The sequence below is a fragment of the Sphaerodactylus townsendi genome, linkage group LG03 (genome assembly GCF_021028975.2).
Source record: "Sphaerodactylus townsendi isolate TG3544 linkage group LG03, MPM_Stown_v2.3, whole genome shotgun sequence".
In the NCBI taxonomy this organism is placed as follows: domain Eukaryota; kingdom Metazoa; phylum Chordata; class Lepidosauria; order Squamata; family Sphaerodactylidae; genus Sphaerodactylus; species Sphaerodactylus townsendi.
This window is the reverse complement of record NC_059427.1, coordinates 177,071,096-177,084,385: the sequence shown is the minus strand read 5'-3', so window position 1 is coordinate 177,084,385 and position 13,290 is coordinate 177,071,096. Positions and strand designations below refer to the sequence as shown.

Sequence of the window (13,290 nt, the reverse complement as noted above, 5' to 3'; positions counted from 1 at the left end):
CTGTCCTTCTGACCTGAAGTGCAGTTTTCTTTCACATATTGGAAGCATTTGCAATTTTACTTGTAGAAAACTGATAAGTTTGTAACTTAAAATTCATAAATATGTCAAATATTGCAATTTTATTACTGGGGGTAAAATTGACGACTGGGGAATTCAGTGGCAAACCATCCCATAAACATAGTCAGCCTAGTTACAGTGGTGGCAAACCTTTGGCACTCCAGATGTTATGGACTACAATTCCCATCAGCCCCTGCCAGCATGGCCAATTGTCCATAACATCTGGAGTGCCAAAGGTTCGCCACCACGGGCCTAGTAGAAGTCATTATGTGATATCATCCTATGAGTCACTAATGACCGGTGCTTGAACAAGAGACTATTTTTATCTTTTACCTCTGTGTTAAGTTATAAATAACACACTGTATGTTGAAGCAGTAAAATCAATTGTGGCTTGTTAGTAAGTATTGCATATATTTCAGTTTCTCCCAGAGTTCCTCTTTTTCCAAAACAAAACATTGCCAGGGTGGTATTTTTAGTGGCTTCAACATTTCTGGAAATTCTGAACTCTCTAATTGGGACTCTTCCTATGCTGTTTGAGATCTACTTCCCTTTCCCCAGTGGCAGAGCTACAAGAGGGGGGATGTGTGCACTGTGCACTGGGCGCACGCCTGGGGGGTGCAAAAAATTGCCCCCAGGCCCGTCTCCCTTTCCCCCCTGCAGCGCCCCCTGCAGCGCGCCACCCCACTTCCCACACTTACCTTAGTTCCTTTCCTTTTTCTTGAACTTTTTCAGGCTGCAAAAGGCCTGTTCACAGTAAAAACAGCCTGAGGAACTACAGTTCCCAGGAGACTTTGGGGCTCACAAGGTCTCCGGGGAAGTATCGTTCCCATCAGGCCGTTTTTACTGTGAACAGGCCTTTTGTAGCCTGAAAAAGTTCTAGAAAAAGGAAATGAAATAAGGTAAGTGTGAGAAGGGGGGGGAAGGAGGGGCGCTGCGGGGGGGTGGGGCGCCGCGGGGGCGGGGGGGGGGATATAAAATGCGCACCGGGCACAGTTTGGCCCAGCTATGCCTCTGCCTTTCCCTTCTGCACATACAGAGAGAAGGGTATACAGAGCATGCCCCTTGTCTTGTAAGAAGCTTCAGGGTCTCTGCACGCCTCCCTGTAGCAATATAGTGGGTAGAGGCTTTTTCTGATTGCCAGCACAGGTTCTCATTGCGCTCTTGTGCCCCTCAGCCTCCTCTAGGTTGGGTCGTGCCTTGGCTGAGCTGTTTGGGCTTCTGGTCAAGCTGTGTGTGGGTTCCCCAGTACGGCAACGTCGGAGCCACCACGCCGCCAGCACTACTACAGCGCCCACGCCTGCTGCTCGTTCGACAGCCTCCGCACTGACAAAACTGCTCACGAAGGGGCTCTCTTGGCAGCCTCCACCTTACACCCCCACTCCCCGCTTCCGGTAAGTTCTGCCTCCTGCCTGTCGGCTCCGTCTGCAGAATGTTTTGTGAGGATGAGAAGGAAACCTCTGCTGCTTTCCCCAAGGATGCTGCAGGGTCTTTTCAGTGGTGGGACTTGAGGAATTCATGAACTCAGAAAAGATCAAAATATTGCTATCAGATACAAATAAACACCTAACGTATTCTGTTGCCAAGTTTGCTTGGATCTCTGGCAAAATCAGGAAGGTTCGACATCTCTACCGGTTGTGGCAGCTAATTTCCTCTTATTATTATTAGATGGATACTGTCTCCATTATTGTGTGCTCATATCCTGAATTTGCTTATGCTTTTTACCTGTATTTTATTATTTGTTTTAATCTGTGTTTTTGTAAATTTTAACCCTTTTGTATCTTTCTGGTCAATGACCGTAAATGAATAAATTGAATTGAACATTAACTCAGTTGGTTTTACTTCTAGGCTGACTTTTTTCATCTGCTCTGTGGGCTTCACATCCCCAATGCTGTTTGATGAGAGGAAGTATCCTTACCACCTTATGCTGCAGAAATTCCTTTGCTCAGGGGGCCACAACGCACTCTTTGAGTAAGCACTGATCTACTGTGCTCCTGCTAGAGGCTGAAAATAGGGGTCTGTCTTCAGCATTTTAGAGAAGAATGTATTCCAGCATGTTAAACAGGATGGTTTTCTAAGGCCTGTTAATTCTATCAGATAGTTCCAGCAATTCCTTTTCCCCCTTGGTGTTTGCTATTGACTCCTTACAGAGCTAGTGTGGTGTAGTGGTTAAGTGTGTTGGATTAGTGTCTGGCAGACCCTGGTTCAAATCTCCACTTATTCAAGCTTCTTTGGGTCCCCGCTGGGGGAAAAGGTCAGGGTATAAATCAATGAAATAAACAAATACCTGTGTTTGGAGCCAGAAAGAATGATGGTAACAGAAAAAGGCCCTCGTTGACATTGGTGGAGACATCAGTCAGTCAGGCTAAAGTTCCAGCATACCTCTGGTATTTTTCCCATTTGGAGCCAAGAATGTGGGGGGTTGGAACTTCACTTTCATCGTGTTTGATTAGTCCTTTCCCTCTTTGTAGGACTTTCAACTGGGCCCTCTCCATGGGTGGCAGAGTCCCTGTCGCTGAGGGGCTGGAGCATCCGGACTTGCCTGATGGCACAGGGGAGTTCCTGGACGCCTGGCTTATGTTGGTGGAGAAAATGGTGAATCCTACCACAGTGCTGGAGTCGCCCCACTCCTTGCCTGCTAAGCTGCCAGGTGGGCAGAACTACCTGCAGTTCAGTGCTCTGCGTTTCCTTGTGGTGACCCAGAAGGTGAGCGGCTAGGGCTTGTCCCCCTTTCAGGTACACAAGGCCCGATGTGAAATGGGAAACGTGTAGGTCAGCGGGTGCCTGACGGCCGCAGTGTTATGCAACTACATCACTGATGGTCCGTCCAGACAGGAATCCAGGGTCACTGAAATGACTTGCATTAAATTCTTCATAATCCCAGCAACAAACTTGAGTGTGAACCACTTCGAACACTTCATGATGTGCTATGTAAATAGTTCATCACTAGCGTTTATGATCGTCATAAAGATTGATTGATAGGCTTGTCAGCAGGGTTGTTTGTGCAGTCAAAATAGCTCATCAAAGCAGAAGGTCATGGTCTGGGGACCCCTTACAGCCCGAGAATCTAAACAACACACCCACTTTGCCTCACTGCCCCTCCTAAGAACGGAGCTGCATCGGGCCAGTCTTGCAAACTCGCTTTCTCTGCATTGCAGGCAGCCTTCACTTGCATCAAAAACTTGTGGAACCGGAAACCTTTGAAGGTCTACGGCGGCCGGATGGCAGAGTCCATGTTAGCCATCCTTTGCCACATCCTGCGTGGGGAGCCCGTCATCCGGGAGCGCCTCGGCAAGGAGAAAGAGGGAACTCGCAACGAGGAAGAGGCTGGGCAGGAGGAGGGTGGGGCCCGACGGGAGCCTCAGGTGAACCAGCAGCAATTGCAGCAGGTAAGCATTGGACTTAAATGGTTTTCCAAAGCTGCACAGGTGCAGCTGTCCAGCCCCACAGTCCTCCCATCTGGGAACGGGGCAGATCTCTGAGCTGGGACTTCGTCTTGCTTTTCCTTGTGCCTTTAAACATTTTTATGCCTTTGGTTTCTCAGTTGATGGACATGGGTTTTACTCGGGAGCATGCGATGGAGGCTCTGCTGAACACCAGCACAATGGAGCAAGCCACAGAGTACCTGCTGACCCATCCTCCTCCACTTATGGGTGGAGTTGTGAGGGTAAGGCTCACTTGTTAGTCAGATCTAGTTCTTCCCGATCTTGGGGGGCTGTTCCCTGGGAAAATAGATATTGAGGTGGTTCACTTAGATTTCATGATTTTGCTAAGACGTAAGGGCCCCCACCTAAGGGACTTGCCCTGTTTCTCCTTATGATTATGGACCAAACGGGCCAATTCGAGGTGGGGCCCTTACAGAGTTGTTTCTGGGTTGCACTTCAGGATCTGAGTATGTCTGAAGAAGACCAGATGATGAGGGCCATTGCTATGTCCCTAGGACAGGACATCCCCATGGATCAGAGGGCGGAATCTCCAGAGGTAAACCATCCACCCCAGCGCTTTAAACAAAGCATTTGAGATTGCCCTGGTGAAGCTCTTGGGTGGAAACCTGGAAAGCGGGGGGTGGGGGGGATCCCCCTCTGTGTTCTGATATTGATTTGTGTCTAGGTCATAACGACAAACCCAGAGATGATAGGCAGAGCTGGAAATGGTGAAGGAACTGTGACTTTAAGAACAAGGCCGTTTTGCCAGCTCATCTCTACTAGAGGCCTAGGTGAAAAGCCACGTCTTATGATCCGCTTCTACCCTCTAGGAAGCAGCTTGTCGAAAGGAGGAAGAGGAGCGCAAGGCCCGGGAAAAGCAGGAGGAGGAAGAAGCCAAGTGCCTGGAGAAATTCCAGGATGCTGAACCCCTGGAACAAGAAGAGCTGCATAACTTTACAGACACCATGCTTCCCGGCTGCTTCCACCTGCTGGACGAGCTGCCGGACACAGTGTACCGTGTCTGTGATCTCATCATGACAGCCATCAAACGTAACGGGGCTGACTACAGAGACATGATTCTCAAGCAAGTGGTGAATCAGGTCAGGCCATCAGCTCTTCTTCAGAAGAAGTAGAATTCTGAAAGCACAGTCAATTCCTGTCAGGGTAGAATCAAGTTGATTTGAATCACTAATCAGTAAGATTTGATTTAAATCATGGTTTTTTACATAAAGACTCATTCTTGCTTGTATAACCTTAATATACTGGTGGCGAACCTAAGGCACTCCAGATGTTCATGGATTGCAATTCCCATCAGCCCCTACCAGCATGACCAATTGGCCATGCTGGCAGGGGCTGATGGGAATTGTAGTCCATGAACATCTGGAGTGCCTTAGATCACCAACCACAGCCTTAATATATACAACCAGAGGAAGGTTTCATTTTTTGAAAAATAACTGTTCAGATTAGTTTACCTTATATTAAAAAAACCCCAGTGATTTGGATTTACTATTAGAAATACATACGTAGATAAATAATAAAATTATTTGCAGGTTGAACTATAGTTTAATAGGCTAATTGTTCATGTTTGAACAACTTTTCTGCTGTAATTTATTGAAAGGTGAAAAATAATAATTACCTTACTAACAATTTAAATATTCATATAACCAAAACAGTAACATTATAAATATATCTGTATTTGCTTACACATCCGTATTTGTGCCAAAATATCTTTTTAAAAAACTGAGACTATTAGCCAAGTCTTCACATGAAAAACTTAAAAACACTCATAGCTCACTCTTGTATCTCACTCATCTTCATTTTCTTGTTTGTTCATAATCTGGAAAAGAGAAACAAGATTTTCTGTTTTAATAGTTCTCAAGTGATTTCTCAATTTGGAATGAATCAATCCAAAGGAAGAGAATATTCTGTTCTTGATATACTGTTCAAAACAGTCCACTACAGAATTCTATCTAGCATCTTGTGGGAACGTTAGTTTGGCGCCACCCATTCCTGCTGCAAAATTATTGGTACGGAAATATTCAGCGATTTCTATAACAATCGTCTTTATTTCTTCTACTCTGAAGTCTTTGGCTAGGAGGGGTAGGGAACCTGCGGCTCTCCAGATGTTCAGGAACTACAATTCCCATCAGCCCCTACCAGCATGGCCAATTGGCCATGCGTGATGCAGAAACTGATGGAGAGTCACAGTTCCTAGGCCTCTGGAAGCTAGTTCTGGAGAATAAGTGCAGCAAATGAGTATGGCAACTATGTGGCGTTAGCCTTGCATTCTCTTCATAATCTTCTAAATTTCATCTCATCTTGGATACATTTGCAGCATTGTCTGCAACCAGACTGCATTCCAGAGATTTAAAATTTTGTTCACATTTTATTATAGCTGCTACTTCTTGTTAGTATTCTGCTGCATGTGCATTTCCTGACATATCCCTTGTTTCTGCAAGGAATACATTCTCTTCTGTTGTTATACAAGCACATACAATAGGATCATTGTGAACAATACGGCACCCATCAAGACGCAAGTTAACAATTTTACCCTCTGATATGTTGCACATTGCTCCATTTCTCTGTCATACACTTTATCCTGCAGCTTCCCAGCAACAACATCTGCTTTGCTGGGTGGACTGTATCCTGGTCTCAGTGACGGAACCATATTAATGGAGAATGGGCTTTCAATCAGATGGAAAGAAGAGTTTGTCACATAAACAATTTTGTCGCATAAACTGGGCAGTTTTTTTCCGTCGATTACCTCTTTTTCAAATCTGCTGGGTTTTAATCACACACTTATCTGTGATGGTTCCTAGATGGTCAGATTTTTTCTTTCGTCTGATATGCTGTTGATATGTGTTATAGTTGATGTGACTGAAAAACAATCCTGGACAGATAACTCTGAAACTGTAGAGCAGTAGGAGGGGAATCTTGAAGGTGAATAGTTCCCAGAAAGATCCATGCAAGAGTTGAAATGATGGATTCCTCTAAATACTTAAGAAGAGTCCAAGTATGCTGTTGTTTTTTTTATTGATACCATTTAATCTTATTCAGAATTATTATATTTACTGCCAATAAATACTGCCCCCAGAAAGGAATACTTGCATTTTTCAACTCTTTATTTTTTCATAATAACTATATCAAAATGACAGTAACGTGCAGTAATACTAACAAATATTTTTGTTCGAATCTTTAAGAAATATGATGAAATCAAAACGTTTATCAACCTAAAGATCCTGCCTCTTTAGACCTCTTCCTTTTATCATCGTCAAAGCACTTCTCATGATCTTGTTTCATTTGGCCACCAGGCCTTGCATTTCTTTGTTGCCGTGTTTGCATTTCGACCACATGCCTTCTTTACCCATAGCTAGAGGAACTTCATTAAAATATTCCCAAACTGTCTCTTTTATGTCCTGCTGCCACTTATGGACTTTCTCCTCCAAGGAGAGAGAATAATATGATAAACCTCAGGCTATTCACACAAAGATCCCAGATTTGTAAAGTATTCTGCTCCAAAGGGTTCATGTTCATTTTGACTGCTTGTCCCTCCCTCTGTGCTCCTTACGCAGATCGTAAACTTAGCACGTAAAAGGTAAAGGGTTGATTCTTGAACATAGATTTGCAAAGGAGTGACAAGGCTAAGATATTTTTTCTCAACTCTGTATGTCTATTTTATAACATTTTTGCTGTGAAAAAGTTTGTTATCTCTACAGTCACAGATTTGCAGTTTTGAGAAATGCAAAACCAAACATCTGTGATAATATCTTCTCAGTCGAAAAATGTGCCCCAGACCTCTAGAAGAGCATGACATTGTGAATGGCTTAATACAATTCATTTTCCTAAAAGTTGCATGAAGATACAGCCTCAAGCAAATATAATTAAAAACTGATCCTTATTTCATGATGAATAACTTTGAGACTATAATATATCTTAAATAGAAAACTATGTTTAGATAGATTTTTCCTTAAAGCATTTCATTTAAACATCCAATTTAAACTTAATTTTTAAAAAATCATTTATTTTTATGCACCCTTGTTTCTATGTTAGTGTTTACAGCCTGTTTGGCTGCCCTCAAGGACTGGTAAGACATGTTCCTTACGACATGCATGAGAGGAAAAGGAAGTGCATAGTCGCACAGGACAATGGATAAGACAGGAAGAAGCTGCAGTGACCTTCAAGAAAGTGGTGAAATAGACATGTATCTGTCCACTATCGAAGACAACCACTGGGATGATAGTTTAATTAGCACAGCGTTGAGTCAAGTTGTGGTAAAGATTTTGCATGATTGGTATGCAAGCAAGACAGAGTCAAGGAGGGTTCAGTGCAGTCAAATATAACTCTTCTTGGGGCGCTCAGCATCTCTGAAAAAGTTAGCTTTCTGCTGGTGTAGCTCTGCTTGTGGGTTCTGTGGGGCTGAACTTAGAAGAAGTTTGCAACAACTGAATTTTAAAAAATGATTTACTTTTCTTTCACATATGACACTTGTCAAACTTTAACATTTAACATAATACTTCAAGGTCCTGTTCAAGTTTCATTTCCAAGTCCTTCTAATTGTAGTCTGATGATGCCAAGTCCATTTCTTCCTGCTGGTGGTTGGCTCATGAAGACTCCAGAGGCTTGGTGAACTGGATTCAAGATGATGAAGGTCCCCAAAAGAACTCTCACCAATTACCTACACAAAAAGCCCTGAAACAATAAATTCGTAGACAAGGTGTTAAGAACTTATAAAAGAAATAACTCAAGGTCCCAGCCTGGTAGCCTGGCTTCCTCCAACTTCATGAGTTTTGTAGCCTCCTGCTACTTTCAATCTCCACCCCTTTCTGGGTCATCCCATTCTGAACATAGGGGTTACACTGGCTAGGTAGGTCTGGCATGTAGACTTCTTAGCAGTTTTCCTAAATATTCCTTGAAGCTCCCTGGATAGTAAATGGATCAAGAGCATTGACCAGGACAGGTTTGATTTCTGGCATCTGTTTTGCTCCACTGATAACATGCCCTTCTTTTGGCAGGTGTGGGAAGCGGCCGACGTGCTGATCAAAGCAGCTTTGCCCCTGACCACCAGTGACACAAAGACCGTCTCAGAGTGGATCAGCCAGATGGCCACCTTGCCACAGGCGTCAAACCTGGCCACACGCATCCTGCTGCTAACTTTGCTCTTTGAGGTGAGGTGGGAAAGTAACCGTGTCCTGTGCAACAGCCAATACAGTGACCCACAGCTGGGGAAGTTGTTGTGCTTGAACAGATGCTTTGAGTAATGGCCTGCGGAAGATACAACAGCCCAGTCTGTCCAGTCATTTTCCTGCAGATTCACGATTTTAACTGCTTGGATTTCTGAGATTGCAAAAGCAAAGCTCACACATTTATCAGTTGGAATACATTTTTCAGCCATAAGGACTAGAAATGTGTTCAGTCTTGGTTTTTAATGGACTGGGATTCCCAAGAAGCCGAATTGGTCTGTTTTGTTGTAGACTTGTGGCAGATGCTCGGCCCATGCAGTTTAGCTGCTTCTGTACTTCCAAGACTTTAAAAACAACTTTGGAACTGCCATGGTTAAGTCAGCCTTCACAGTATACTGCATTCTTTAATTAAAACTCTTACCGGAAAGCTTTGGAATCTATTAATGAAGTCTTTGTTCTAAAGTAGAGGAGCTGATTCCCCCTGAAGAAAATCAATCTGCAGAGATATTGAATGGTTAGATTTAAAGGTCTTCAGAGGCAGTTCTTGAGTCCTTGAAATACAATAGAAGAGAAGGAACAGGAGGCGTGATTTGGGTTTCGAAAAATGTCCTTTTCAACTCTGCAAGATAGAGTGCTTTTTATGGAACACGGTGTGTTTTCGAACTACAGTAAAATTAAAATGCAATTAAAATGCAAAAATGACACACCTTGATGAGGATGAATCAGTATTACAGAGAATTAATATTAATAAAGAGGGGGGCAACGTATTATGATACTACGGAAGGATACTCGTTACACCCACTGCCACGTATTTTAAACCCCGTGCAAACTATAACCTAATTAGCAAGTGTACAATAATAACTTATCATAAATAACATACATATATCAACATCCATAACTACATTTCTTCTCTCATAACAGATAGACTATCCTGGTAATTCTCAATACAATAATTTTCATAAAAGCCCATCCAAACCCCAAACGGTAATAGCAGGACAGATGTGGCCTTGGGCAAGCAGCAGGAACTGCCAGACACCCATTCAAAGTCACTTGCCTGGCTGTGGGTGGCTATTTGGGTGCTTCCCTCAAAATATCAGCTCCCAAACTTGCGAACATGTGGCTGCTTGCTTCTCTGGTGGCAGTTGTATCCAGGAGTCTGTTTCCCTTCCTCTGGTATGCCCTCTCTGTCTGTTCTTGAACAAAAACGATTTGATCATTGTGGTAAATTCCTTAGTAGATTCAGATTCAGAGACCTTTATTAGGCATATACAACATGGGGGCAAAAAGAAAAGGTAAACCCAATAGAGAACAGTGAAAATAGTGTGAACAGAAGCCAAGGGAACCTAGTTCAATTCCTTAGTAATTTTGCAGCTTGAATGACTGTAATCATGCAGTGTGCCAGTTTCGTTTGAAGAATGTTTGGAAGTATTGTCGAAGGCTTTCACGGCCGGATTCAACTGGTTCTGGTGGGTTTTCCGGGCTATGTGGCCGTGGTCTGGTGGATCTTGTTCCTAAAGTTTTCTCCTGCATCTGTGGCTGGCATCTTCAGAGGTTTATCACAGAGGGAAGTCTGTTACACAATGTGTCCCTTCTCACTGGCTTCCCTCTGTGATACACCTCATTCAAGTGTAACAGACTTCCCTCTGTGATACACCTCTGAAGATGCCAGCCCAGATGCAGGCGAAACATTAGGAACAAGATCCACCAGATCACGGCCACAAAGCCCGGAAAACCCACCAGAACCAGTGTTTGGAAGCTTCTGCAGGTCTGGACAGGAAGCAGAACCTCAGCTCCTCAGTAGGGGTAGCTATAGGGATAGTATGAAATCATTCTTAGCTGTCCGCACTGGTTCCTGGTTCCGAGCGTTGCATAGGACCCCTTTGAAGCCCTAAGTCCGGGAACCTTGATGGGATGTCAATGAAAATGGTTGTGCCCACAGACACCTTTCTCAATGTTAACTGGGGGGGGGGGGGGGGGGTAAGTGGTTGGGGCTTTCGCTCAGCAGGACTTCTGATAAGCTGTGTGTATGTTCATTTTAAAAGGCATCCTGTTAAACAAAGGATCTGCCTGAAAGGTCGAAGAGAGACAATTAGAGTTATGCATAACTCACTCTCAGACATTTTGTGGGTGCCTCTGCCTCATACAGTAGCCATTCTGTGGTTTTGCCCACCACCTGGTGTCAGAACTTGAAAGGTGCAAGCAGGCAAGAAAAGGTTGAGGCCCTATGCCTTGAACAGTTGCAGCCTTGGGTGTCGAGTTTTGACGAAGAGTTTAGTGCGATGGTTTATCGCCTCACCTGTCTGTCTGCTGTGTGGGAACCCACCTCTTGGCTTTTGCCTCCCTGCAGGAGTTGAAATTGCCGTGTGCGAGAGTGGTGGAATCGAGCAGCGTTCTCAACATTTTGATCAAGCTTCTGGAAGTGGTTCAGCCCTGCTTGCAAGCAGCCAAGGAGCAGAAGGAAGTGCAGACACCAAAGTAAGCGAGGCTTGTAGCCAAAAAGTGGGTTCAAGCCGAAGGTGGGCAAGGGAGTCAGTTGGAAAAAGTGAGCCAAGGAGCTGTTATGGCACATTCCACTTCTGACTGGGCAGAGCGGTTGCCAGCTTCAGATCTGAAAATTCCTGGAGATTTAGAAGGAGGAGAGGAGGAGTTTGGATTAATTCCCCCTCTCCAGTAAGGAGACTCAAAGAGGCTTATAACCTCCTTCCCCCCACCCCACCCCACCCCCAACAAGCACCCTGTGAGGTGGGTGGGGCTGAGAGAGCTCCAAAGAGCTGTGACTCACCCAAGATCACCCAGCTGGTGTGTGTTGGAGGCTAATCTAGTTCCCCTTCACAGCTCAAGTGGCAAAGCAGGGAATCAAAACCGGTTCTCCAGATTAGAGTCCACCTGCTCTTAACCACTGTGCCACTGCTGCTTTAGGGGTGGAGCTGAGGGAGGCGGGGTTTGGGGAGGGGAAAGACCCCAGGAGGCCATAATGCCATAGAGTCTACCCTCCAAAGCAACCATTTTATCCAGGGAAACTAGTCTCTGTAGCCTGGAAATCAGTTATAATCTCAGGAAGAAGAGTTTGCATTTGTACCCTGCTTTTCTCAACTGTAAGGAGTCTCTAAACCAGAGGCTAAACCAAGGGGGCAAAGCCGTCACGCCCCGGAACACCCCCACCACGCCCTCGAACGCCCTCACCGCGCCCCCACAGGGGGCGCCCAGTGCATCGTACACCCCCATTCCCTTGGAGCTACGCCTCTGCTCTAAACAGCTTACAAACTCCTCCTCTCCCTGCAACAGACACCTTGTGAGGTAAGGGGTGCTGAGTGTTTCTGAGAGAACTGTGACTGGCCCAAGGTCACCCAGCAGGCTTCATGTGGAGGAGCAGGGAGACAAACCTGGTTCACCAGATTAGAGTGTGCCGCTCTTAGCTACTACGCCACCGTACCATGCTGGCTGGAGATCTCCAGCTGCTACCTGGAGCTTGGCAACCCTGCAGTGCAGTGAAATATATTTTCAGTTACAGAGAATGCATTGAGTGGGTCAGATGTGCTTCGGTGCTCTGTGTCTCTCAAGCTTTGCTTGGCTGGAAAGCAGTGAGCCCTGGAAGTCTTTGTGCTGTATCATTTTTCTCTCTTTGACTGGGTATAGTTTTCATTGCAGCTACCATCCTCTGAACCGCCCCAGAGTGTGACTTGTGATTATTGGGCCTGTCTTTTGCAGGTGGATCACCCCAGTGCTACTGCTGATCGACTTCTATGAGAAGACAGCCATCTCCTCCAAGAGGAGGGCCCAGATGAACAAGGTGTGTGCTTACAAGGTGGCAGTGAGCCAAGTGCAGGCTCTCGCCAAAGAGGGTAAGATGAAGGCAAAGTCCCAACCACAGAGCAGGTCAAGTGTAGGAAACAGAAATTAGTATGGGTAGAGCTGTATTTATTTTATTTATGTATTTCCAAAATGCTTATCCTGATACCTCTCCAGGGAGCCTACCTGGGGCGTCTTACAAAATAAAACGTAACAAACATGAAAAATTCAAAGGCGTTTAAAACCCAGCTTTAGAAACTCCACCAGAGCATAAAACCATTAAACCACTAAGCAACTTGGAATGAAATCAAATATTTTCAGGCTAAAAGCACAGGATAAAAATGGTGTTAAAAGATCAGCCCCCTAATTCAACTGAGTCAACAGGACCACTTTGGCTTGGTGTCTAACAGACAGGTCATGTAGGTGCCAGGTGGGCGCAGGACAAATGGCATGGCCACGGGGTGACCTAGAAAACCTCCTGTAAAGGGGCATTTGTAATTTGTAATTAACCTCCCTTCAGCCTGTGCTGACTGCATGACATAAGCCCAATACCCACCCCCTTTTTTAGCCTCGTTTGTACCTCCCATATCTTTCTCTCCCAGTTTTGTATCCTCAGGCAGCTTCTAGCATCCAGCTGCAAGTCATGGCTTGTGCTAGGTTCTCTTATCAGTCCAAACACAGAAGCCAAGGCCATCTAAAGCTATCACAAGTCCAGATTAGGGGCAGCAGGACTGGCGACTGTGAGAACAGTAGGCGGCTTCAGGCAACAGGACAGGAATTCCATGATGCCATGGAGCTCGGTTTGGAGTCTTTCTGCCACTACTTCCTGGCCCACTCCCCTC

General features: G+C 45.1%; 1 protein-coding gene across 1 annotated transcript in view; it reads left to right on the top strand.

Moving 5' to 3' along the window:
- Positions 1-13,290, top strand: part of HUWE1 (HECT, UBA and WWE domain containing E3 ubiquitin protein ligase 1) — a 119,340-nt gene that overhangs the window by 64,520 nt on the left and 41,530 nt on the right. The window contains exons 29-38 of the mRNA XM_048487617.1: positions 1,232-1,448; positions 1,903-2,025; positions 2,526-2,760; positions 3,213-3,443; positions 3,599-3,721; positions 3,940-4,035; positions 4,310-4,579; positions 8,492-8,644; positions 11,007-11,134; positions 12,368-12,449. Of these exons, the coding sequence (XP_048343574.1) occupies positions 1,232-1,448; positions 1,903-2,025; positions 2,526-2,760; positions 3,213-3,443; positions 3,599-3,721; positions 3,940-4,035; positions 4,310-4,579; positions 8,492-8,644; positions 11,007-11,134; positions 12,368-12,449 (1,658 nt within the window). The remainder of the gene's footprint in view (positions 1-1,231; positions 1,449-1,902; positions 2,026-2,525; positions 2,761-3,212; positions 3,444-3,598; positions 3,722-3,939; positions 4,036-4,309; positions 4,580-8,491; positions 8,645-11,006; positions 11,135-12,367; positions 12,450-13,290) is intronic.